Source organism: Equus asinus, chromosome 7, assembly GCF_041296235.1.
Source record: "Equus asinus isolate D_3611 breed Donkey chromosome 7, EquAss-T2T_v2, whole genome shotgun sequence".
In the NCBI taxonomy this organism is placed as follows: Eukaryota; Metazoa; Chordata; class Mammalia; order Perissodactyla; family Equidae; genus Equus; species Equus asinus.
The window spans coordinates 37641775-37665915 of NC_091796.1; the positions used below are offsets into that span (position 1 = coordinate 37641775).

At 43.6% G+C, this 24141-nt stretch overlaps 1 protein-coding gene across 17 annotated transcripts in view; it reads right to left on the reverse strand.

Moving 5' to 3' along the window:
- The window catches only part of FHOD3 (formin homology 2 domain containing 3), a 455279-nt gene extending 449811 nt beyond the window's left edge, over window positions 1-5468 (reverse strand). For 9 of the 17 annotated variants that reach the window (XM_070513168.1, XM_070513167.1, XM_070513159.1 and 6 more), the window contains exon 1: window positions 5137-5463. In XM_070513168.1, the coding sequence (XP_070369269.1) occupies window positions 5137-5301 (165 nt within the window). In that variant the 5' untranslated portion in view covers window positions 5302-5463. Of the gene's footprint in view, window positions 1-5136 lie in introns of all 17 variants that reach the window. The other 8 variants (XM_070513172.1, XM_070513169.1, XM_070513166.1 and 5 more) reach the window with 2 other exon arrangements.
- Between the last annotated feature and the right edge of the window lie 18673 nt (window positions 5469-24141).

Here is a 24141-nt window from a genome sequence, read left to right on the forward strand (position 1 = left end):
CCCGCTGCACAGCCAGCCTGCGCTCCACTGGTTTTCTAATAATGGGACACAGTTGGCTATGGGCTTGGGAGCAAAAAGACTTGACCTTAAAGCCCAACTCCTTTACTTAAAAGCTTAGATAACCTGCTTAACCTCCCTGTGCCTCAGTTTCCTCATCTGTTAACTGGGGATACCATTGTCTGTCTGCCAGAGTTGTTGTGAGGATACATGAAGTTATGTGTGGAGGCCCACAGTGCAGTGCCCAGCACAAGCTCATTATATGCTAGCCTTTTTCCCCACCAAAGACTTCCACCAGTCCCTTCCAACCCAGATCCTTGCAGGGAGCCATCACAGTACCTGCTGGACGTCTGGATGGGTTACCGAGGCTGTCTGTGGCCATGCATGAAGCAAAGCCAACTGACCCATAAAGGGTTCAATCCCATGATCCTGATCTCCATAGCACGGCTCCAACCAACTGAGCTAATTACGGTAGAGGCAGATTCAACTCAGCTTGCAAAGAGACGCTCTGAGCAATTCATACAACATTCTTACACGGTTTTATCCTAAGACACTATGTGACACAACACACTTGCCAACTTTACTAATGATCTCAGCTTTTAAAAAATCTTAATGTAATGTAGCCAACAGATGTCTCCCTTAAGAGGATTAAGGTGGAAATTCATTAGAGCAATAATACCAGTGGATTTGTGTTCTAAAACTAACACCGATCAATCAACTTAGTGCACACTCCGTCTAAGCACTACTCAGCTTCAAGGGAACACTGGCGAACTGGACAGCCAGGTCTTTACCCTCAAGGAAGTTATCTGCAACCAGAGGAGTGTGAACCCCCACATACTAACAGCCTGACCCAAATGACCTCTAATCCATTCTGCTCCGACTGTAGTGCGCGGGAATCACCAAAGTATCTTGTGAAGATGCACATTTTGATTCAGCAGGTCTGCAGACGCCTGAGAGAACATTTCTAATAAGAGACGAGGGGATGCCCAGCCCACACTTGGAGGACCTCTCTGCAATCGGCTGTTTTGCAGGTGGGACAGCCGAGGCAGGGAGGTAATCACAAAGACAAGGGTAAGAAAGGTAAGGGTGAGAAAGGAAGGAACACAGTGTAGTCAAGGCTAATCCAATGAGAGGATGGAACTCTGGAACATAGACAGGCTGCCTGGAAGGAGATCCTTCAAGACACAAAAGTGGAATCATTAAGAGCTCAGACCTGGTGTCAAATGCCAACTCTGGAACTTCCCACTCATGTGCCTTCCCTCCGCTCTGGGTCTCTTCTGCTACGAGATGCAGCAGTACCAGTACCGGATGCACGAGTTGGTCGTGGACTCGGTGAGAGGTTGCATGTCTAAGACGGCACTTGGCTCAGGCAAGGGCCTAGAACACAGTAGCTATTATCACTCCACTCTGCCTAGTTCACAGCAGGCACCGAAACATTTCCTGAATTAAATTACTAAGTCATAATTGCCATTTTGACATGTAAGCTACTTATCACTCTTTTTATACAAATATTCTACAATTGCAGTTTTGTCTATCCGAGGGAAACAAGAATCCTTAGATCCTTAGCCCCTAGCGTCAATACAAACATATTTAAGTTGTGAAAGGCCTATGATTTATTAATTCTACTACATAGTTTTTTCTAAATTAGAAGATCTGTAATTACATTTTTTATTTTAAAATACTACACCAGAAATAAACACCTGTTTATGAAGCATTTGAAAACAAAAGCCCTCACCAAGTCCAGACAAAACATATAACCACCAAAATGAACATCTCCCCAGGGAGAATATGGCATCTGTTTTGATCTTTTTGTTATCAAACTAATCATTTATTTAATCATCTTCCCTGGAACTACGATAAAAAGTTGGGGGTTTTTTTCAATCTAGCAGTTTGAAAAAATAACGATAAAGCATAATAAGCACAATACATTGTTTTTGTCCAAGACACAGTTTAAGTTAAATGAACAACTAACTTCTAATGGAGTTGGCAGACATGAGGTAAACTAATATATCATTAAGAAAAGATGCACAGACTGAAGTTTTGGCTGGGGAAGGCCTGAGAGGTTAACCAATCAAGGGCTCCCAGCAGAGGAGGATCCCTAGGGGAGCCCTACAAATTAGGACCCTCTGTGGGGACCTTCCAGGGGCTGGTTGCACAGGTGTGTTCACTTAGTAAAAATTCATCCAGCTGCTCACTTAGGCCCTGCACGCTTTTCCGTATGTGCGATCTGCTTCAAGCAAAAGTTTACTCCCTCAGGGTCTTGAATGTGCAGGACTGAGAACACTGAGAGTGGCTGCATGTTCCACAGTCAAGCTTCCCCCCTCCTGCCACCAAGCAAAATGCCCTTCCCCAAAAAACTCCCCCTCTTGCAAAGGCTGGGCTCAGTGGGAGCTGGGAGAAGAGTTCCCCATGGTCCTAGAAGCCTTACCCATGACAGATGCCTGGGGTGATAGCTTGCCCACTCCCTCACCATTAGCTAATTCATAGCAGAGTTGGTAACTATCTGTTCCAACTGGTGAACTCTACCAGGCCAGGAATTCTGCTTCAAGGCTCTTACTCACGCTTGCATCATTCACCTGCCCCAGGCCCAAAAGCTCCTGGCACACAAAGGTGATTTGGTGAACTCCCCAAGTTAATGGAATGGAAGGCCCAGGAGGCGCTGCTTCTGCCCACAGCCACACAGCTGGTCCAGCGAACAGAACAGCACTGGGGAATTGAGTCACACAGGCCTTGTTTGAATCTCAGCTCTCCACTCCTAGCAGAGAAAGTAGGTTACTTAAGGGTTCTCTGCCTCAGTTTCCTCATCCGTAAAACAGGGATAGTAAAAGTCTCTGCCTCACAGAGCTGTGTAGTGTTAAATGAGATTATGCACTGACATCCCAGGTAGAGCACACACCTAAATGCCAACTGCTCAAAACTCATTAGCTCTATTTTTTTTTTTTTTTTTGCTTGAGGAAGATTCGCCCTAAGCTAACATCTGTGCCAATCTTCCTCTGTTTTGCATGTGGGTCATTGCCACAGCATGGTTGATGAGTAGAGTAGGTGCACACCCAGGATCTGAACCTGAGAACCCAGGCTGCCGAAGCAGAGCATGCGGAACTTTAACCACTGGGCCACAGGGCCAGCCCCTCCCTAGCTCTTTCTATCACAGGTGGATCCTGTGATAGATTCCCTGATGGAAATTAATCAGCATAGTAAAATATAAATGTGCACCTAGGTACACCAATACCCTGAATTCTGCTTTACAGAACCTGCCTAATAAAATCAGCTACTCACTCAGCTCGAGATGTGAAAAACAATGCCAAACATCCAAATATACTGCAACGGTCTTTGGGCAAAAGATTGTGAGACTAAGTCTGGCTGGCCTGCAAGAGGAGGGGTCAAGGGTCTCTGTGAGATATCCTCTGGTTTGTTTATTCCACAAGGGACACCTCAGAAACTTCTATGAGCCAGTGTACCTGCTGTGCTGGCTGGGGGAGGAGGAGGGGGGTGGCGCAGCGGGATCATGAGGATTTCCTCCTACCAGACCAGGAACACTGGATCAAGACTATGGTGCTATTCCACGGAAACATAAAAACGTACTTCAGCTTCCAGCTTGAAAGGTCATCCTACGTATATAGGGTTTGAAATCCAAGGAAACCACTTCAAGGTCATAGGGCCACAATTATGAGTCTTCTCTGGTTTCCACAAAAGATCCCTGTAATCAGAGACCATAATGAATGGAATATTATGATGCTGAAGAAGCCCTTCGAAAACTTTTAACTGAGTCCACTGATTGAGAAGAACCAAATAATTTACAAAAGTAATTCTGATAAGCTGAATCTACACTATATCATTCTATCCCTCCATCTCCCAATCCAACAGGCTTTTACCGCCAGAGAGGTTTCCACAATCAGTGACTGTACTACCCACCCCTCACGAACACAGAGAGAATGACACAGAACTGACCCATTCCTCATTCTTGAAAACAGGTTACTAATTAAGGGGGGGGGGGGACACTGATATACTACTAACAGAGGGAGAGAAATGCCACTGCCACAGCCCACCGGTTTCTACATACAACCTCCCCTCTACTTCCAAGGCAGGTGAACATCATACAGAAATCTAAAAAATTTTTCAAAGTCTATTTTCTTCTTTTTGGCATCAAGGGTTATCTCTTCCAAATATTCATCAACGTTGATCCTCAAAGAATAAATCATCTCCAAGCTTCGATATGAACCCTAAACAGAAAATGTACCGGGGAGGCAAGTCTCCAAGGTGCAGTAAATCTGTTTAAGTGGGAGGAAGCGTTCTCCTGGGTAACTAAACGGTTAGCTTTCAATGCTCAGCTCTTTGCAACCCACACTTTGCAAGATGCCTGTCCTCCTGCAAAGGGTTAAAAAGAAAAGAAAAAACCTCCATCGGGTGTACGGAGAAGCCATTCTTCCCAGGGGACACTCATTTCGGGCTGCAAGGCACAGGCTTTGTGCGCGCGCCGCCCCTCTGCGCCCCCGCCCCTCCTCCCACAGCGACTGCTCCTCCAAGGTTCCCAAGGCCACCTGCTTCTCCTATGAAAAGGGGACTATTCCGAGCGCCACCGCAGGGCGAGGTGGGCGTCCTCGGCTGTGGCCCCCCGGGGAGGAGGAGGAGGTGTCCCTGGGAACCGTGCTTTGTGGCGAGGGTCGCGCGGCCGCCCGTAGCGGCCCCAGAGGCCTGAGAGGTTTTGTCCCGGACGTAGCTCAGCGCTCTCCTGCGAGGGACCTGAGTCCCCCGGCGCCCCGGTTCGTTCTGCGTCCCGCGCGGGTGCCGGGGCCGATCGCCCACGTCCGAGCCCCACCCCGCCCACCCGGCCGAGCTAACGGCGCGGCGCCGGGGAACCTTCTCCATCCCGCCTCCGGCCGGCGCGGCACCTGCTCGGCTCCGCCTGCTCCAGGCTCGTGGCCGGAGCGCAGGGCTGTCCTCCTCGCGGGCACAGGAGATCCCGCGCCAGCCAGCGGGTGCCCGGGGCCCCTCTGCCTAAGGGGTAGGGGGGAGGTCTGTCCTTGGGCGCTTGTCCCCGGGGGCCGCGCCCAGCCCAGCCGGCCCGTGGCGCCCCGACCCCGGCGAGCCCCGCTGCGGGGGCTGCGTCCAGGGGGCCCAGCCCACCCCGCCGAGCCGTACCTTGTGCGGCGCCCGCAGCAGCCGGTGGACCCCGGCCAGCTGGGTGCCGAGCGCGAGGTCCTCGCGGAACGTGAACAGCGGCGGCCGGCTGGGCTCGGGGAAGTTGGTGCTGTTGAAAGGGTCCGTGTCGTCCAAGAACTGCACCCGGCAAGCCAGCGTGGCCATGATGCATCCCTGCCCCGGCGGGGCGCGGGCCCCGGGACCAGCGGGGCCGCGGACCGGGACGCCGGGGTCACAGCGCGAGCAGAGGAGGCCGCGGCCGCTGCTCGCTGGCTCGCGGGCTCGCAGGCTCCGGCGCGCCCGGCTGCAGCCCGGGCTCCGGCCGCGGGGGGCGGGGCGGGGGCGGGGCCGCCGGGCCACCTCCTTCCCCTCAGTCTCCGGCTCCTCCCTCCTCCGTCCCCCTTGGGCCTGGCGCGGCTGCCGGGATCGACGGGACCCGCCGCCGGGAACGGGAAAGGGAGATCGGCTCACGCGGCATCCGCAGCCCTGCGCCAAACCCGCTGGCGGTGGCAGCCGGGCGGGGACCCCCGGCAGGCAGACCTGGGCAGCCGCTTGGGCCGCCGGCTGCACGTGCGCCCCGCGGCCAGGGAAGACCTGGCCCAGCTTCACCCCTCGGAGCTCCGGGAACCCGGGGGGGGGGGGGGTCGGGAGGGGGCGATGACGGAGGGGGGACATGGCCGTTCTCTGGCTTCTCTCCCATCCGGGAGAGGGCTTAACTATTTCCAGATGAAGACGGCTGCGCCTGGGCTCCTACCGCCCGGATTCGGAAAACCCCAGCTCGGCACCAGAAGGCGAGGGAGTCAGCCCCTGGCAGCAAGCGGGGCGGTGGCAACCACCTGGAGCCCAGGCGAGGGTGACGGGGGAGGTTTGCCTTGATGAGGAGGAAGCTAAGAAGAAGGACGGCGAGCTGGGGAACCCAGGCAGATTTCTTAGGACATAAAGCCAGGGAACGGCAGGCGAGAGGCCTGGGGGGCTGCGAGGCTCCGCTTCGGGACCCCAGTGCGGGGCCTGGCACCCGGGCCGCCTGACGGGTGCTCGTTGACCCTCCGCATCACTGTGGCCTCTTGACCAGTTGGGTCTCCGAAAGCCCTAACTGGATTTTGTGGGGCAGCGGAGGCCGCTTCTGGGGAGGTCACCGAATTGCGGAGGGGTGGCGGAGGGCTAGGGACCCGGCATAACCGAGGGACTTGGAGAGAAGGAGTGCAGCCTGTCCGCCTTGGCCTTGCTAGAGCAGCGAGACTCATGTCTGCCTCCCACCGCTCTCCTCGCTGCTCGCGGGCGACCCCCTTCGTTTCCAATAAGAATTCACAGTTCTCTCCATTCCCAGCACATGGCCAGGTTCGCGGTTCCTCATGACTCTTAGAGCTTGCACGGATAATACCCAATCGCTCTTAACATCCACGTCTTCACAAGGCGGCTCTATAACGTGTCTCTCTCTCTTTATTCTGGTTTCAAGGGGAGAGAAACCCTTGCCCCATACTTAGCCCCTTCACCTGCGCCTTCAACCTTCCCTCTCCATGGACTCTCCCTGTCACACATGCGCAGTTATGCCTGGTCTTAAAATAATGATGCATGACGCTTCTGCTCATTCCACCAGAACTAGCTCTCTTCCCTTTTGCTGCTTAACTCTTTGCATGAGTCCTCTAGACAGGCACCACACCAACTTCACCATCAGCTCATGGCCAGAACACTAAACCTGCAAATTCTACTCCTTTGAGCCCTCCCTCCTACCCTGCCACTTTCATTGCCAACTCCCTCGGCAGTGAGAGAGCCCTCCAGTCCTTCTGGCCACCCCATTTCTTATTGCTGACCCAGCATGAATCCCAGCCCATCATCTCAGGCGCCTCACCTGTCCAGCGGGTCCCTGGCTTGCTCCAGCCCCATCTCCCAAGTGCCTGCTGGCCGTGGGGCCACTCCCACTGACCCATTTCCCGCCCCCCAGGTTCCCAGCGCTCCTGTGGTCTCCCGCTCTCCTCATATTGCCGTAAACTTCTGCCGCTTTCTTCTACCTACAGATTATTCCATGAAGAAAATCATCTCTCTGGCAGGAAGTCCTCCCCTTCCAGCACCGCCTCCTGTCCATCTTCCATCTCCATCCTCCATCTCCTTCATCTCAGGAGATGACCAAAGACCTGTTTTTCCTCATGCTCAAGACTCTACCTCCATCTGGAGCCTGAGTCCCGCCCTTCTCGATTGCTCTAAGGCCAGGCTCTGTCACTGATCCGGTCCTCTTCTTGCTTCCTCCCTGGGCTCCTTCCCCTGAGATTCAGGGCTGGCTTCCTGGCGTGCACCCTGTGCAGCCACACAGGGCCCTGCACTTAAAAGGGTCCACACCGGTTTCATGCTCTGCTGTTGCTGTCTTAAGACTCACTAAGTTTTTAACAAGAGGCCTTGAATTTTCATTGTGTACTGGGCTCCACAAGTTAAACAGCTGGGCTTGATAAGAATAAATACTCAAGGGTTTTCCATCTTAAAAGCTACATCTTTATGAAGTCTCTCACTGGTTTATCTCTTCCTCACTTCCTGACCAGCTTCTGAAAGAGAAATCTACATTCATCTTTCAGCATCTTCACCATCTCTTTGCTCCACACCCTAAGACATCTGGTGAGCAACCCTCTCTGCTGTTCTGAGATCATTAATGCTATCCTAACTGCCTCATCCAGGGGACACCTCAGCCCTGCTACCCATTTGCTTGGCAGCATCTGTCACCATGGACCACTCCTTTCCCAAACTCTCTTCCTCTCAGCCTCGATAGTTCTAGGCACTCTGGGTTTGCCTTCTTCCTCTTTGGCAGCTTCTTCTCAAGTACCTCTGGGCTCCCTTCTCCTCTTGAGAATAAAGCATCACAGCTACACTTACTGCTCATTTATTCTCTGTTTCCACTAAATGAAAGCTCCTCTAGGGCAGGGAGCATGCTCTATTCAACCCAAAACACCTCAGTGCCTGGCAGAGTGCCTAGCACAGAAAAAGTACACAATAAATATCTGATCAATGAGTGAACATCAGAGTTATCTTTGAATCCTGTGTCTTTCGATTGGCCACTAGGACCTGTCACTGAATCAGCTTCTGAAATATTTCTCAACTCTCTCCTCCTGTCTAGCCCTCACTTCCTATCCTAGGCTTCTAATGAGTCTCCCTTCCCTAGTCTCGCATCCTGCATTTATTCCCCCGCTGGCTTCCCCAGAGCCTCTGATCATGCTAAGATGTGCATTTGGTGTGTCACATCTTAGGGTAAAATCCTTACATGCCAACTCCCTTAGCATGATTCACAAGGCCCTCTAAGATCTGCCCCAGTCTAGCACTCCAGGCTCATTTCTGGTCAATCCCCCACTTCACACCCTGTTTCAAGCCACGCTGAACTTATTACCCTTTCTCAAACGTGCTTAGATTTTTCATGGTGAACTTCTCTACTTGAAATGTTCTTCCCTGTCTAGTTGGCCAGCAGAACTCACTTATCCATCAACACTCATTTCTAAGGTCCACTCTTCTAGAGAGCCATCTCCGACTCCACCCAAAACGAGGATCGTCTCTGTCTCTCTTTCCTCTCTGGTCTCAAATTACTTTCTACACGTCCCTATTGTACCACTTTTCATGTTGCATTGTCAATACTTGCTTACCTCTATGCCTACCCTACTAAACTATAAGACTTTCGGACTTGGAATTTGCCTTACTCAATTTTGGTCTTAAGACTTCAAATAGTGACTGGCATCTAAAATGCAACGTTTAAAATTTTTAATCACATAGGTTATCCTTAATTCTGTTTTAAGGATTTTTACCCTGACAACTCCCTTGAAACTGCTGTTAGCAATAATTTTTTTCTCTGATTAACAGCCAATGTGTTTTTTTAACCTATTTTTTGAAATCATTCTTTTTTAGTAACATTATACTTTCTCTTAGTTTAAAAGGTCAAGAGTAATAAAAACTAATAAGAGGAAAATCAGCCCCCTATTTTACAACCCCCACTCCACCTCACTTCCGAGAGGCACTCATTTCTAAATAATCTAAGTACACACTTATGCTTTGAGCTGTGGATTTTAGGCAATACACTAATTTTCCTTCATGCTATATAAGGATTTTAGCTTCACTGCAGACCACTTCCCTTTCCCTATCTTCCCAGTATAGTTTTATCACAATTTTAGTTAAATTCTTATTCAGTGATTTTTAAATGATGATTGTGTTAATATCATTTACTTTTGTCCCAAGTATCGCACATGATTACATGGCCTTTCTTGTGCAACTTTTTGTTTTTCCTGAAGTTAATATCTGCCTCCATTTTTTTTTCAGTTATGTATTTTTTTCTTAAACAACTGGTTAGATCTTTTCACATCCTGCCACAGCTCTGAAAATTCCTCTCTCACTACTCTCAAATAGTTGATCAGTGCTATATTTTCCACCAAGACATCCTTCTTGGAGACATTCCTCTGGGAGTCTTCCATCCTCTTTCTTCAATTTGGAATATGGCTCTCTCAGGCCTATCCTCCGGGAGATTTCCTTGGTTTCTGTCTTCTGTGGGAGCCATTGATTCCCAGATCACTTGTCTTATTCTTTCTTGCTTTACACTCTCAATTTTTATAAATACATGCCCCAGTAGCTTCCTGAGAAAAGATAAATTTTTGAGAAATTTTATGTCTGAAAGTATGTTATTCTCTATCTCACACTAGCTTTGGTGTGGTAGTTTTGTGGGCAAAGATGGCCACAGTAATTATTCCCACCCTTTTTATTCTCGCCATTTTGCAATATGACTTTACCACTTCTCCAGAGCATCAAAAGGTGGAGTCTATTTCCCCACTCGTTGAATGGGCATCACTTTGTGACTTGCTTTGACAAATAGAATATGTTGGAAATGGCATTGTGTGACTTCTAAAACTAGGCATCAAGAAGCCTTACAGTATTTGTTCTCACCCTCTTAGAATGTTGACCTGAGACTACCATGTGAAGATGCCAGGTCTAGCCTAGGAAAAGTGCTAAGAAAATTGCTACTGAAGCCTGGGAATGTGGTTACCTGTGTTATGTAGCAATGAAACAATTGGCAAAACAAATGCCTATAGTAATTTGGAAGACAGAAAATGTATCTAATGCACTTGGGGTCTTGGCTAAGGAGATCTTTAGACAGTATGTTGAAAGCATCTTTTAAGTGCTTCTAGCTGCATATAATAAGGTATTTGTTTGCAAGCAGAATTTAGAGGAAATATAGAGGGACTAAGACTTCCTGGGTTGTAAAACAAAACAATTTCTCATCCCCAGTCTGTCCAGCTAGCAAATGACCTTGGTAAAGATCAACCCAAAAATGTGGCTCTAAGATCCTTTGTCAAGACCTCAGAGAGATATAATGCAATGCTTAGTAAATCCTCTCATTTAGACAAAAGGGCCTCTAAGAATCTTAAGAGTGTTGTGCCATAGCAGCCTGACAGGCCCAAATGAAAAAGAATTATGGAGGTAGCATTTGGAACATGGAGTAAACTCCAATAAGACATACAGAAAGTCCAAAGTTTTAAAGATAGTTATATTGATGAAATCACAGCAAGCTTGGACTAAAAGAAACTGAGATTATTCAAAATAAAAAGAAACTTCTGGGGGGATGGTGTCAAGATGGCAGTGTAGGCGGACTCTGGGCTCACCTCTTCCCATGGACACAACAAACTTACAAGTATTTGTGTAACAATTATCCCTAAGAGAGAACTGAAAACTGGATAAAAAGAACCCCGACAATAAGGGACAGTGCTGACCGAGATGAAAGAGGCAGAAATTCCTTTCTGGAGAGAAAAAACCCACCCTTGAGCCAGAGCACTTCATAGCAGGCCGGGAACAACCTTAAGGTACAAAGCCCTCCCTGGAGGAGTGAGGGATCTGAGCAGGTGAGCATTACCACAATAAGCAGCTTTTGGATTCAGCATAAGCAGGACAAGTGTCATGATACCTGGCCTTGCTGGCTATTAACTACAATGAGGAATACCGCCAGATAAGCTATCAGACATAGGGAAGAAAAGCCTGCTCTTAAAGGGCCTACACACAAATTCACTCATTTCAGAAAGCAACCTAAAATCAGCAGAAAGGTACACAGTCCTTTGGTGAAAAGAGACTCACCTGGTAAGCTCCAGACACATCTCAGTGAGAGGTGAGACCTTTCCAGGGACTGAGACATTGGCAAAAGCCATTATTATGACCTAGTGTAGGCATGCTGATAGAGACCCTGGCAGACGCCCCACCCACTAAAGCACCAATTTAATCCAGCTCAGCCAGTGCAGGCAGCCCACCCTAGGGACTGGCCCCACCCAACAGCAAGCCCTCGGACAACTTGTGGGCCCATGTAGGTGGGGTACCTAGAACCTCTGCAACCAGGCAAGTGGGTCCACCCTGGCAGGGAAGGACACGCTCAAGGGGTGGACCTGCATTGGTGGCATGTGTGGGTCCCCCGAAGGGGGGAAGCTGGGTCCACTTCAGTGGGTCAGGGTGCACGCATGGGGCAGGACTGTGTTGATGGAGTGTGTGGCCCTGTGGACGGTGAGGCCTGACAGCTGCAGCAGACTTGTGCTTCTCAAAAAGCCACATAGGGTATGAGCCCCACCTTCCAAAGCCTGAAACAATTGGGTGCTCCCATGCCTGGGGCCAGCCCCACTCACTGCAACCCTGAGAGGACTGACAACAGCCTTGCAGGCCAGAGGCCCAGAGCAATTGTAAGCTGCTATAGCAACCAGCCATACTGGGGGCCTAGTCACTTAACAGAAAGGCTGCAACAGGAATGTGCTATTAGACCTTTCAGCCAATGGTGCTGGGGCACCATAAAGTGACTGAAAGGACCATAGCAGCCACAAATAATTGAGCAACACAACCAGGCAGCCAGGGGGACAGCGTAACCTCCCTGGGCACCTAAAGCAAGAACAACCCTGCCATAACAGAAGGACACATGTAGCCCACACAGGGGTCACTCCCAGAACATTTGGAACTGGTGACAAGAGGGAAGCACACTGCTGGGCCTCATAAGGGATCTCTTATGTAAGGCCACCTTTCCAAGATCAGGAGATGTGGCTGACCTACCTAATTCATAGATATAAGCACAGAGAAAGAGGAAAAATGAGGAGACAAAGGAATACATTCCAAGTGAGGAAACATGACAAAACCCCAGAAAAAGAACTAAATGAAACAGAAGTAGTTCTGTTTCTGACAAAGAGTTCAAACAAATAGTCATAAGGATGCTCACTGATCTTGGGAGAAGAATGGATGAACTCAGTGAGAACTTCAATGAAGAATTGGAAACTATATAAAACAACCAATCAGAAATGAAGAATACCATACCAGAAGTGAAAAATTATCTAGAGGAACTCAGTAGCAGAGTAGATGATACAGAAGAACAGATCAGTGAGCTGAATGAAAGACTAGAGGAAATCACCCAAGCTGAACAGATAAAAGAAAAAAGAATTAAAAAGAACGAGGACGTCTAAGGGATCTCTGGGACAACATCAAGCATGCTTACATCCATGTTATAGGCTTCCCAGAAGGAGAAGAGAGAGACAAAGGGGCAGAGAAAGGGCCAGTCTCATGTCCAAGTGGTTAAGTTCACACGCTTCACTTTGGCAGCCCAGGGTTTTACTGGTTTGGATCCTGGGCACAGACATGGCACCACTCATCAAGCCATGCTGAGGCAGTATCCCACATAGCATAACCAGAAGGACCTACAACTAGAATATACAACTATGTACTGGGGGGCTTTGAGGAGAAGAAGGAAAAAAAAGGGACAGAAAATCTATTTGAAGAAATAATAGCTGAAAACTTTCCTTAACCTAAGGAAGGAGACAGACATCCAGGTACAGGAAGCACAGAAAGCACCAAACAAGATAAACCCAGAGATACCCACACCAAGACACATTATAATTAAAATGTCAAGAATTAAAGATAAAGAGAAAATCCTAAAAGCCACAAGAGAAAGGCAACAAGTGACATACAAAGGAAACCCCATAAGGCTATCAGCTGATTTCTCAGCAGAAACCGTACAGGTTGGAAGGTAGTGGCACGATATATTTAAGGCACTGAAAGGAAAAAACCTACAGCCAAGAATACTCTACCCAGCAAGGTTACCATTCAGAATGGAAAGAGAGATAAAGAGTTTCCCAGACAAGCTAAAACTAAAGGAGTGTATCACCAAGAAACCAGCTTTACAAAAAATGCTAAAGGGACTTATTTAAGTGGAAAAGAGAAGACCACAAATAGGAATAAGAAAATCTTTCTTTTTTAATTTTTTTTTTAATATTGCCACCTGAGCTAACAACTGTTGCCAATCTTTTTTTTTCCTGGTTTTTCTCCCCAAATCCCCCCAGTACATAGTTGTATATTTTTTAGTTGTAGGTTCCTCTAGTTGTGACATGTGGGATGCTGCCTCAACATGACCTAACGAGCAGTGCCATGTCCACACCCAGAATCCGAACTGGTGAAACCCTGGGCCACTGAAGCAGAGTGCACGAACTTAACAACTTGGTCACAGGGCCGGCCCAAGAAAATCATTTTTTAAAAAAAGGAATAAAATCACTGGTAAAGGTAAATATACGATAAAAGTAACAGATCAACCACCTATGAAGCTAATATGAAGGTCAAAAGACAAAAGAACAGAAATTATCTATTTCCATGATAAGAGGGTAATAGTTACACACACACACAAAGAGGTTAGATATGATATCAAAAACAAAAATGTGGGAGGAGGGGAGTAAAAGAGTACAGCTTTTAGCAAGAGGTCAAACTGAAGAGACCATCAACTTAGTATAGTTTGCTATATACATAGGTTATTATATATGAAGCTCATGATAATCAGAAACCAGAAACCTATAATAAATACACAAAAAATTAAGAGAAAGTAACCTAAACATAATACTAAAGAAAGCCATAAAACCACAAGGGAAGAGAGCAAGAGAACAAAGGAACAGAGAAGAACTACTAAAACCTCAAAAAAGCAACAAAATGGCAATAAGTGCATTCTTATCAATAGCTACTTTAAATGTCAAAGGTCTAAATGGTCCAATCAAAAGGCGTGGAGTGGCCGACTGGATAAAAAACAAGACCCATATATATGCTGCATACAAGAAACACACTTCAGACCTAAAGATACTCACAAACTGAAAGTGAAGGGATGGGAAAAGATACTGCATGCAAATGGCAATGAAAATAAAGCTGGGATAGTAATACATATATCAGACAAAATAGACTTTAAAACAAAAACTGTAACAAGAGATAAAGAAAGGCACTACATAATGATAAAAGGAACAGTCCAACAAGAGAATATAACACTTGTAAATATCTATGCACCCAACATAGGAACACATAAATATATAAAGCAATTATTAACAGATGTAAAAAGATAAATAGACAGCAACACAATAATAGTAGGGGACTTTAACACTCCATTTACACCAATGGATAAATCATCCAAACGGAAGTTCAATACGGAAATATTGGCCTTAAATGATGCATTAGACCAATTGGACTTAGTAGCTATATACAGAACATTCCATCCAAAAACCACAGAATATGCATTCTTTTCAAATGCACATGGAACATTCTCCAGGATTGGTTGCATATTAGGCCAAAAACAAGTCTCAATAAATTTAAGAAGACTGAAATAATACCAAGCATCTTTTCCGACCACAACAGTATGAAACTAGAAATCAACTACAGGAATAAAACCAGAAAAGCCACAAATATGTGGACATTAAACAAAATGCTACTGAACAATTATTGAGTCAACAAAGAAATCAAAGGAGAAATCAAAAAATACCTGGAAACAAATGAAAATGAAAATACAACATGCCAAAATTTTTGGGATACAACAAAAGCAATTCTAAGAGGGAAGTTTATAGCAATACAGCCTTCCTCAACAAAGAAGAAAAATCTCAAATAAACAATCTAACAGCATACCTAAAGGAAGTGGAAAAAGAAGAACAAAAAAAGCCTAAAATCAGTAGAAGGAAGGAAATAATAAAAATCAGAGCAGAAATAAAGGAAATAGAAAAAGAAATTTTTTTTAAAAAAAGAAGAAATGAAATAGAGACTAAAAAAGCAATAGAAAAAATCAATGAAACTAAAAGCTGATTCTTTGAAGAGAGAAACAAAATTGACAAGCATTTTGCTAGACTTACCACGAAAAAAAGAGAGAAAACTCAAATAAATAAAATCAGAAATAAAAGAGAAGTTACAACAGACACCTCAGAAATACAAAAGATTATAAAAGAATATAATGAAAAGCTCTGCACCAACAAATTGGATAATCTAGAAGAAGTGGACAAATTCTTAGAATTAGACAACCTTCCAAAACTGAATCAAGAAAAAATTAGAATTTGAACAGACCAATCACCAATAAGGAGATTGAAACAGCAATTAAAAACCTCCCAAAAAAATAAAAGTCCAGGACCAGATGGCTTCCCTGGTGAATTCTAGCAAACATTCAAAGAAAACTTAATATATTATCTTCTCAAACTCTTTCAAAAAATTGAAGAGGAGGGGAAGCTTCCTAACTCATTCTACAAAGCCAACATTCCCCTGATACCAAAGCCAGACAAAGACAACACAAAAAAAGAAAATTACAGGCCGATATACAAAAATCCTCAACAACACACTAGAGAATTGAATACAACAATACATTAAAAAGATCATACACCATGATCAAGTGGGATTTATTCCAGGGATGCAGGGATGGCTCAACATCCACAATCAATCAATGTGATACACCATATTAACATTAAAAATGAAGAATAAAAATCACATGATCGTCTCAATAGATGCGGAGACAGCATTTGACAAGATACAACATCCATTTATGATAAAAATCCTGAATAAAATGGGTAGGGAAGGAAAGTACCTCAATATAATAAAGGCCATATATGACAAACTACAGTTAATATCATTCTTAATGGAGAAAAACTGAACGCTATCCCTCTAAGAACAGGAATCAGACAAGGATGCCCACTTTCCCCACTCTTATTTAACATAGTATTGGAAGTCCTAGCCAGAGCAACCAGGCAAGAAAAAGAAATAAAAGGGATCCAAATTGGAAAGAACTAAGTGAAACTATCACTATTTTCAGATGACATACTTTTATATATAGAAAGCCCTAAAAAATCCACAAAAAAACTTTTAGAAATAATAAATGAATATGGTAAAGTTGTAGGATACAAAATGAACATACAAAAGTCAGTTGCATTTCTATACACTAACAATGAAGTAGCAGAAAGAGAAATTAAGAATACAATCTCATTTACAACTGCAACAAAAAGAATGAAACTTCCTTTTCTTTTTTTAAGGAATAAACTTAACCAAAGAGGTGAAAGACCTGTACACTGAAAACTATAAAACATTGTCAAGAAGACACAAAGAAGTGGAAAGATAGTCCATGCTCTTGGATTGGAAGAATTAACATAGTTAAAATGTCCATAGTCCCTAAAGCAATCTACAGATTCAATGCAATCCCTATCAAAGTTCCAACAACACTTTTTGCAGAAATAGAACAAAGAATCCCAAAATTTGTATGGAACAACAAAAAATCCCTAATAGCCAAAGGAATCCAGAGAAAAAAGAACAAAGCTGGAAGTATCACACTCCCTGATTTCAAAATATACTACAAAGCTATAGCAATCAAAGCAGCATGGTACTGGCACAAAAACAGACACACAGATCAATGGAACAGAACTGAGAGCCCAGAAATAAACCCACGCATCTACGGACATCTAAATTTCAACAAGGGAGCCAAGAACATACAATGGAAAAGGGAAATTCTCTTCAGTAAATGGTGGGATAACTGGACAGCCATATGCAGAAGAATGAAAGTAGACCATTATCTTACACCATACACAAAAATTAACTCAAAACAGATTAAAGACTTGAATGTAAGACCTGAAACCATGAAACTTCTAGAAGAAAAGATAGGGTGAAGTGGGCGGAGCAAAATGGCAGGGTGAGCTGACCTGGGATTCTCTCCCCTCCAAAATACAACAAAAGATTGGAAGAACTGAATTTCAGAGAATAAACATAATGCCAGCTCGTTAGAGACCTACAATACCAAGAAGGTGGAGATCATAACCTTGCTTACACCTTCGGAGGCGCTGGAATGGTAGGAGAGAACATCGCTCCCTCCCCTAGAGTCTGCGATCGCTGTGGCGAGGGTCGGGAAGGAACAGGGGAGGGGCCACGCGACCGGGGGATCATCCAGGACTCCTGCCGCTGATTCAGTGGAGACCCGCTGACGGGGGGAAAGCTTCCGTCTGCGGGGACCCCACAAATCAAGGGCCTTGGGAGACCAGAGAAGAGAACTGATCTGAACCCAGACCTGTGCATGCGAGTAACAGCCCCTCACCCCCAGCAAAGCCAGTGGGCGCAGCCATCTTGCCCCAAGGCGGAGAGCTAACACGCCGCTCTCGACCCCCATCTAGTGGCGACAGGCTGTAACTGCAACTGAATTCTACCACCATGAGAAAAACCGCTCCTCTACCATCCAGCAATTTATAAAAGCCCCAGACCAGAAGGAAAACAATAAAAACACAGAATTAAGTCCTGAGGACTTGGAATTAGGTAAACTAAGTGATAATGAATTCAGAGCAGTTATAATAAAAAAACTCAATGAGGTAGAGAGAAAGATAGAGAAACAAGCCGAGTTCTGGAGTTACTTCACAAAAGAGATTGAAATCATAAAGAAGAATCAAACAGAATTACTTGAGATGAAAAACACAATGGACCAGATAAAACAGAATACAGATTCCCTGAATGCCCATGTAGACAACATAGAGGAGAAAATTAGCATCATCGAGGACAGACAGGCTGAATGGCGCCAGACAGAGGAAGAAAGAGAATTAAGAATTTAAAAAAATGAGGAAAATCTCTGAGAGATAATGGATTCAATGAGGAGTAAGAACATAAGGATCATAGGAATTCCCGAGAATATGGAAAAGGAAAATGGAGCAGAAAGTGTGCTTAACGAAATTATTGAAGAGAACTTCCCAAATCTAGGGATCAACGGAGAAATGTGTGTAGAGGAGAGTTTTAGATCTCCTAGATTTGTCAATGTAAAAAGACCTACCACAAGGCACATAGTAGTAAAGTTGGCAAATAGGAATGATAAGGAGAGAATACTCAGGGAAGTAAGGAAAAAAAAGAGAATAACCTATAAAGGAGCCCCTATCAGACTGTCAGCAGATTTCTCTACAGAAACCCTACAAGCTAGGAGAGAATGGAGTGATATATTCAAAACTTTAAAGGATAAAAACCTTCAGCCAAGAATACTCTATCCAGCAAGAATTTCCTTCAGATATGAGGGAGAAATTAAATCTTTTCCAGACAAACAAAAGTTAAGGAAATTTGTAACTAAAAGCCCTCCATTACAAGAAATCCTCAAGAAGGCTCTCATACTTGAAAAAAGAAAAAAGGGAGAAAGGGGACACAATCCACAGACTAGGGAGACCAATGGATAGAACCAGAACAGGATAACAAATATTCAATTATAGCATTAGGGTAAAAGTAAGGAAACTACCAAAACAAGGACGATCTTAGCACTCTAACTACAAATTAATAAGACGAGTTGGAATAAAAAATGAAAATAATTATTTAGGAGGGGAAGAGCAAAGGGTCTAAATCAGTATTGGTCAAGTAGGTAAGAGACCACCAGAGAATAGACTATATTATACACGACATTCTAAATACAAACTTCAAGGTAGACACTAAAATAAAGTACAGAACAGAGTCACAAATCATAGATAAGGAAAAATCTAAGAAACCCAGCATAAGAAATTGCAGTATTAAATGGGTAGTCTAAAGTACACAGGAAAAGAAACACAGGAAAACAAGATAATGAGCGACAGATTGACAGCATTAAGTCCACATGCATCAATAATCACTCTCAATGTGAATGGATTGAACTCTCCAATAAAAAGACACAGAGTGGCAAAATGGATTAAAAAACACGATCCAACAATTTGTTGCCTCCAGGAAACACACCTCAGCCCCAAGGACAAACACAGACTGGGTGAAGGGGTGGAGGACAATACTTCAAGCAAATAGCAAGGGAAAAAAGGCAGGTGTTGCAATTCTCATATCAGACCAAGTGGATTTCAAAATAAGACAGGTAAAGAGAGACACAGAGGGACAATATATAATGATCAAAGGGACACTTCATCAAGAAGAAATAACGCTTATAAATATCTATGCACCCAACACAGGAGCACCAAGATTCATAAAGCAACTATTAACAGACCTAAAGGAAGATGTTAAAAACAACACAATAATAGTAGGGGACCTCAACACCCCATTCACATCAATGGACAGATCATCCAGACAGAAAATCAACAAGGAAATAGTGGAGCTGAATGAAAAACTAAAACAATTGGACTTAATAGACATATATAGATCACTCCACCCTGAAAGAGCTGAATACACATTCTTCTCAAGTGCACATGGAACATTCTCTAGGATATACCATATGTTGGGAAACAAGGCAAGCCTCTACAAATTTAAAAAAATTGAAATAATAACAAGCATCTTCTCAGATCATAGTGCTATAAGGCTAGAAATTAATTGCAAGAAAAAAGCTGAGAAAGGCACAAAGATGTGGAGACTAAACAACACACTCCTGAACAAGCAATGGATCATTGAAGAAATTAGAGAAGAAATAAAAAAATACCTGGAAACAAATGAAAATGATAGCATGCCATACCAACTCATATGGGATACAGCAAAAGCTGTATTAAGAGGAAAATTCATCGCAATACAGGCACATCTTAACAAACAAGAAAAATCCCAAATAAGCAACCTTAAAGCACACCTAACTGAACTAGAGAAAAAAGAACAAATGAAGCCCAAAGTCAGCAGAAGGAGAGAAATAATAAAAATCAGAGCAGAAATAAATACTATTGAAACGAAAAAGGCAGTAGAAAGGATCAATGAGACAAAGAGCTGGTTTTTTGAGAAGATAAATAAAATTGACAAACCACTAGCCAGACTTACAAAGAAAAAAAGGGAGAAAGCTCAAATAAACAAAATCAGAAATGAGCGAGGAGAAATAACAACAGACTCTGCAGAAATACAACAGATTATAAGAGAATACTACAAAAAACTATATGCCAACAGAATGGATAACCTAGAGGAAATGGATAAATTCTTGGACTCCTACAATCTCCCAAAGCTCACTCAAGAAGAGGCAGACAATTTGAACAGACCAATCACAAGGAAAGAGATTGAAACAGCAATCAAAAACATCCCAAAGAATAAAACCCCAGGACCAGATGGCTTTCCTGGGGAATTCTACCAAACTTTCAGAGAGGATTTAATACCTATCCTTTTCAAGCTATTCCAAAAAATTAGGGAAGATGGAACACTTCCTAACACATTCTATGAGGCCAACATCACGCTGATACCAAAACCTGACAAGGACACCACAGAAAAAGAGAACTACAGGCCAATATCACTGATGAACATAGATGCAAAAATTCTAAACACAATTTTGGCAACCAGAATTCAGCAATTCATCAAAAGAATCATACATCAGGATCAGGTGGGATTCATACCAGGGACACAGGGATGGTTCAACATCCGCAAATCAATCAACGTGACCCACCACATCAACAAACTGAGGAATAAAAACCACATGATCATCTCAATAGATGCAGAGAAGGCATTTGACAAGATCCAACAGCCATTTATGATAAAAACTCTGAACAAAATGGGCATAGAAGGAAACTACCTCAACATAATAAAGGCCATATATGACAAACCCATAGCCAACATCATACTCAATGGGCAAAAACTGAACCCCATCCCCCTGAAAACAGGAACGAGACAAGGATGCCCTCTATCACCACTCTTATTTAACATAGTACTGGAGGTCCTGGCCAGGGCAATCAGGCAAGAAAAAGGAATAAAAGGAATCCAAATAGGGAGGGAAGAAGTGAAACTCTCACTGTTTGCAGACGACATGATCTTATATATAGAAAACCCCAAAGAATCCATTGGAAAACTGTTAGAAGTAATCAACAACTACAGCAAAGTTGCAGGGTATAAAATCAATTTGCATAAATCAGTAGCATTTCTATACTCCAGTAATGAACTAACAGAAAAAGAACTCAAGAATACAATACCATTCACAATCACAACAAAAAGAATAAAATACCTTGGGGTAAATTTAACTAAGGAAGTGAAGGACCTATATAATGAAAATTACAAGGCCTTTCTGAGAGAATTGGATGACGACATAAGGAAATGGAAGGACATTCCATGTACATGGATTGGAAGAATAAACATAGTTAAAATGTCCATTCTACCAAAAGCAATCTACAGATTCAACGCCATCCCAATCAGAAGCCCAATGACATTATTTACAGAATTAGAACAAAGAATCCTAAAATTCATATGGGGCAAGAAAAGACTCCGAATTTCTAAGGCAATCCTGAGAAAAAAGAACAAAACGGGAGGCATCACAATCCCTGACTTCAAAACATACTACAAAGCTACAGTAATCAAAACAGCATGGTACTGGTACAAAAACAGGTGCACAGATCAATGGAACAGAATTGAAAGCCCAGAAATAAAACCACACATCTATGGACAGCTTATCTTTGACAAAGGAGCTGAGGGCATACAATGGAGAAAAGAAAGTCTTTTCAACAAATGGTGCTGGGAAAACTGGAAAGCCACATGTAAAAGAATGAAAATTGACCATTCTTTTTCACCATTCACCAAAATAAACTCAAAATGGATTAAAAACCTAAAGGTGAGACCTGAAACCATAAGGCTTCTGGAAGAAAACGTAGGCAGTACACTCTTTGACATCAGTATTAAAAGGATCTTTTCGGACACCATGCCTTCTCAGAGAAGGGAAACAATAGAAAGAATAAACAAATGGGACTTCATCAGATTAAAGAGCTTCTTCAAGGCAAATGAAAACAGGATTGAAACAAAAAAACAACCCACTAACTGGGAAAAAATATTTGCAAGTCATATATCTGACAAAGGCTTAATATCTATAATATATAAAGAACTCTCGCAACTCAACCACAAAACATCAAACAACCCGATCAAAAAATGGGCTGGAGACATGAACAGACATTTCTCCAAAGATGATATACTGATGGCCAATAGGCACATGAAAAGATGCTCATCATCGCTGATCATCAGGGAAATGCAAATCAAAACTACACTGAGATATCACCTTACACCCGTTAGAACGACAAAAATATCTAAAACTAATAGCAACAAATGTTGGAGAGGTTGCGGAGAAAAAGGAACCCTCATACACTGCTGGTGGGAATGCAAACTGGTGCAGCCACTATGGAAAACAGTATGGAGATTCCTCAAAAAACTAAAAATAGAACTACCATATGATCCAGCCATCCCACTACTGGGTATTTATCCAAAGAGCTTGAAGTCAGCAATCCCAAAAGTCCTGTGCACCCCAATGTTTATTGCAGCACTGTTTACAATAGCCAAGACGTGGAAGCAACCTAAGTGTCCAGCAACAGACGAATGGATAAAGAAGAGGTGGTACATATATACAATGGAATACTACTCAGCTGCAAAACAGAACAAAATCATTCCATTTGCAATAACATGGATGGACCTTGAGAGAATTATGTTAAGTGAAATAAGCCAGCGAGAGAAAGATAATCTGTGTATGACTCCACTCATCTGAGGAATTTAAAATTATGGACCAAGAACAGTTTAGTGGATACCAGGGGAAAGGTGGGGTGGGGGGTGGGCACAAAGGGTGAGGTGGTGCACCTACAACATGACTGACAAACATTAATGTACAATTGAAATTTCACAAGATTGTAACCTATCAATAACTCAATAAAAAAATTTAAAAATAAATAAAAGATGGGCAGTACACTCTTTGACATTGGTCTTAGCAGCATATTTTCAAGTACCATGTCTGACCGGGCAAGGGAAACAATAGAAAAAATAAACAAATGGGACTACATCAAACTAAAAAGCTTCTGCACAGCAAAGGAAACCATCAAGACGAAAAGACAACCTAACAATTGGGAGAAAATATTTGCAAACCATATATCTGGTAAGGGATTAATATCCAAAATATACAAAGAATTCATACATCTCAACAACAAAAAAAACTAACAGCCCAATTGTGATGATCTGAACAGACATTTCCCCAAAGAAGATACACAGATGGCCAACAGGCACATGAAAGGATGTTCAACATCAATAATTATCAGGTAAATGCAAATCAAAACTACAATGAGACATCACCTCATGCCCATCAGAATGGCTATAATTAACAAGACAGGAAATAGTAAGTGTTGGAGAAGATGTGGAAAAAAAGGAACTCACATACACTGCTGGTGGGAGTGCAAACTGGTGCAGCCACTTGGAAAACAGTATGGAGAATCCTCAAAAAATTAAGAATAGAACTACCATACAATCCAGCTATTACACTGCTGGGTATTCATCCAATGAATGTGAAAACACAAATGCATAATGATACATGCACCCCTATGTTCATTGCAGCATTATTCACAATAGCCAAGACTTGGAAGCAACCTAGGTGCCCATCAAGGGACAGATGGATAAAGAAGATGTGGTATTTATACACAATGGAATACTACTCAGCCATAAAAAAGAATGAAATCTGGCCATTTGTGACAACAAGGATGGACCTTGGGGGTATTATGGTGAGTGAAATAAGTCAGAGGGAGAAAGTCAAATACTATATGATCTCACTCATAAGAAGATAAAAACAACGACAAACAAACACATAGAGACAGAGACTGGATTGTTGGTTACCAGAGGGGAAGGGAGGAGGGAGGAGGTGAAAGGATTGATTAAGCACATGTGTATGGTGATGGATTGTAATTAGTCTTTGGGGTGGTGAACATGATATAATCTATACAGAAATTGAAACGAAATGATGTACACCGAAATTTATACAATGCTATAAACCAACGTTACCACAATAGATAGATAGATAGATAGATAGATAGATAGATAGATAGATAGATAGACAGATACAAGAGACTTCTGGAACTCCAA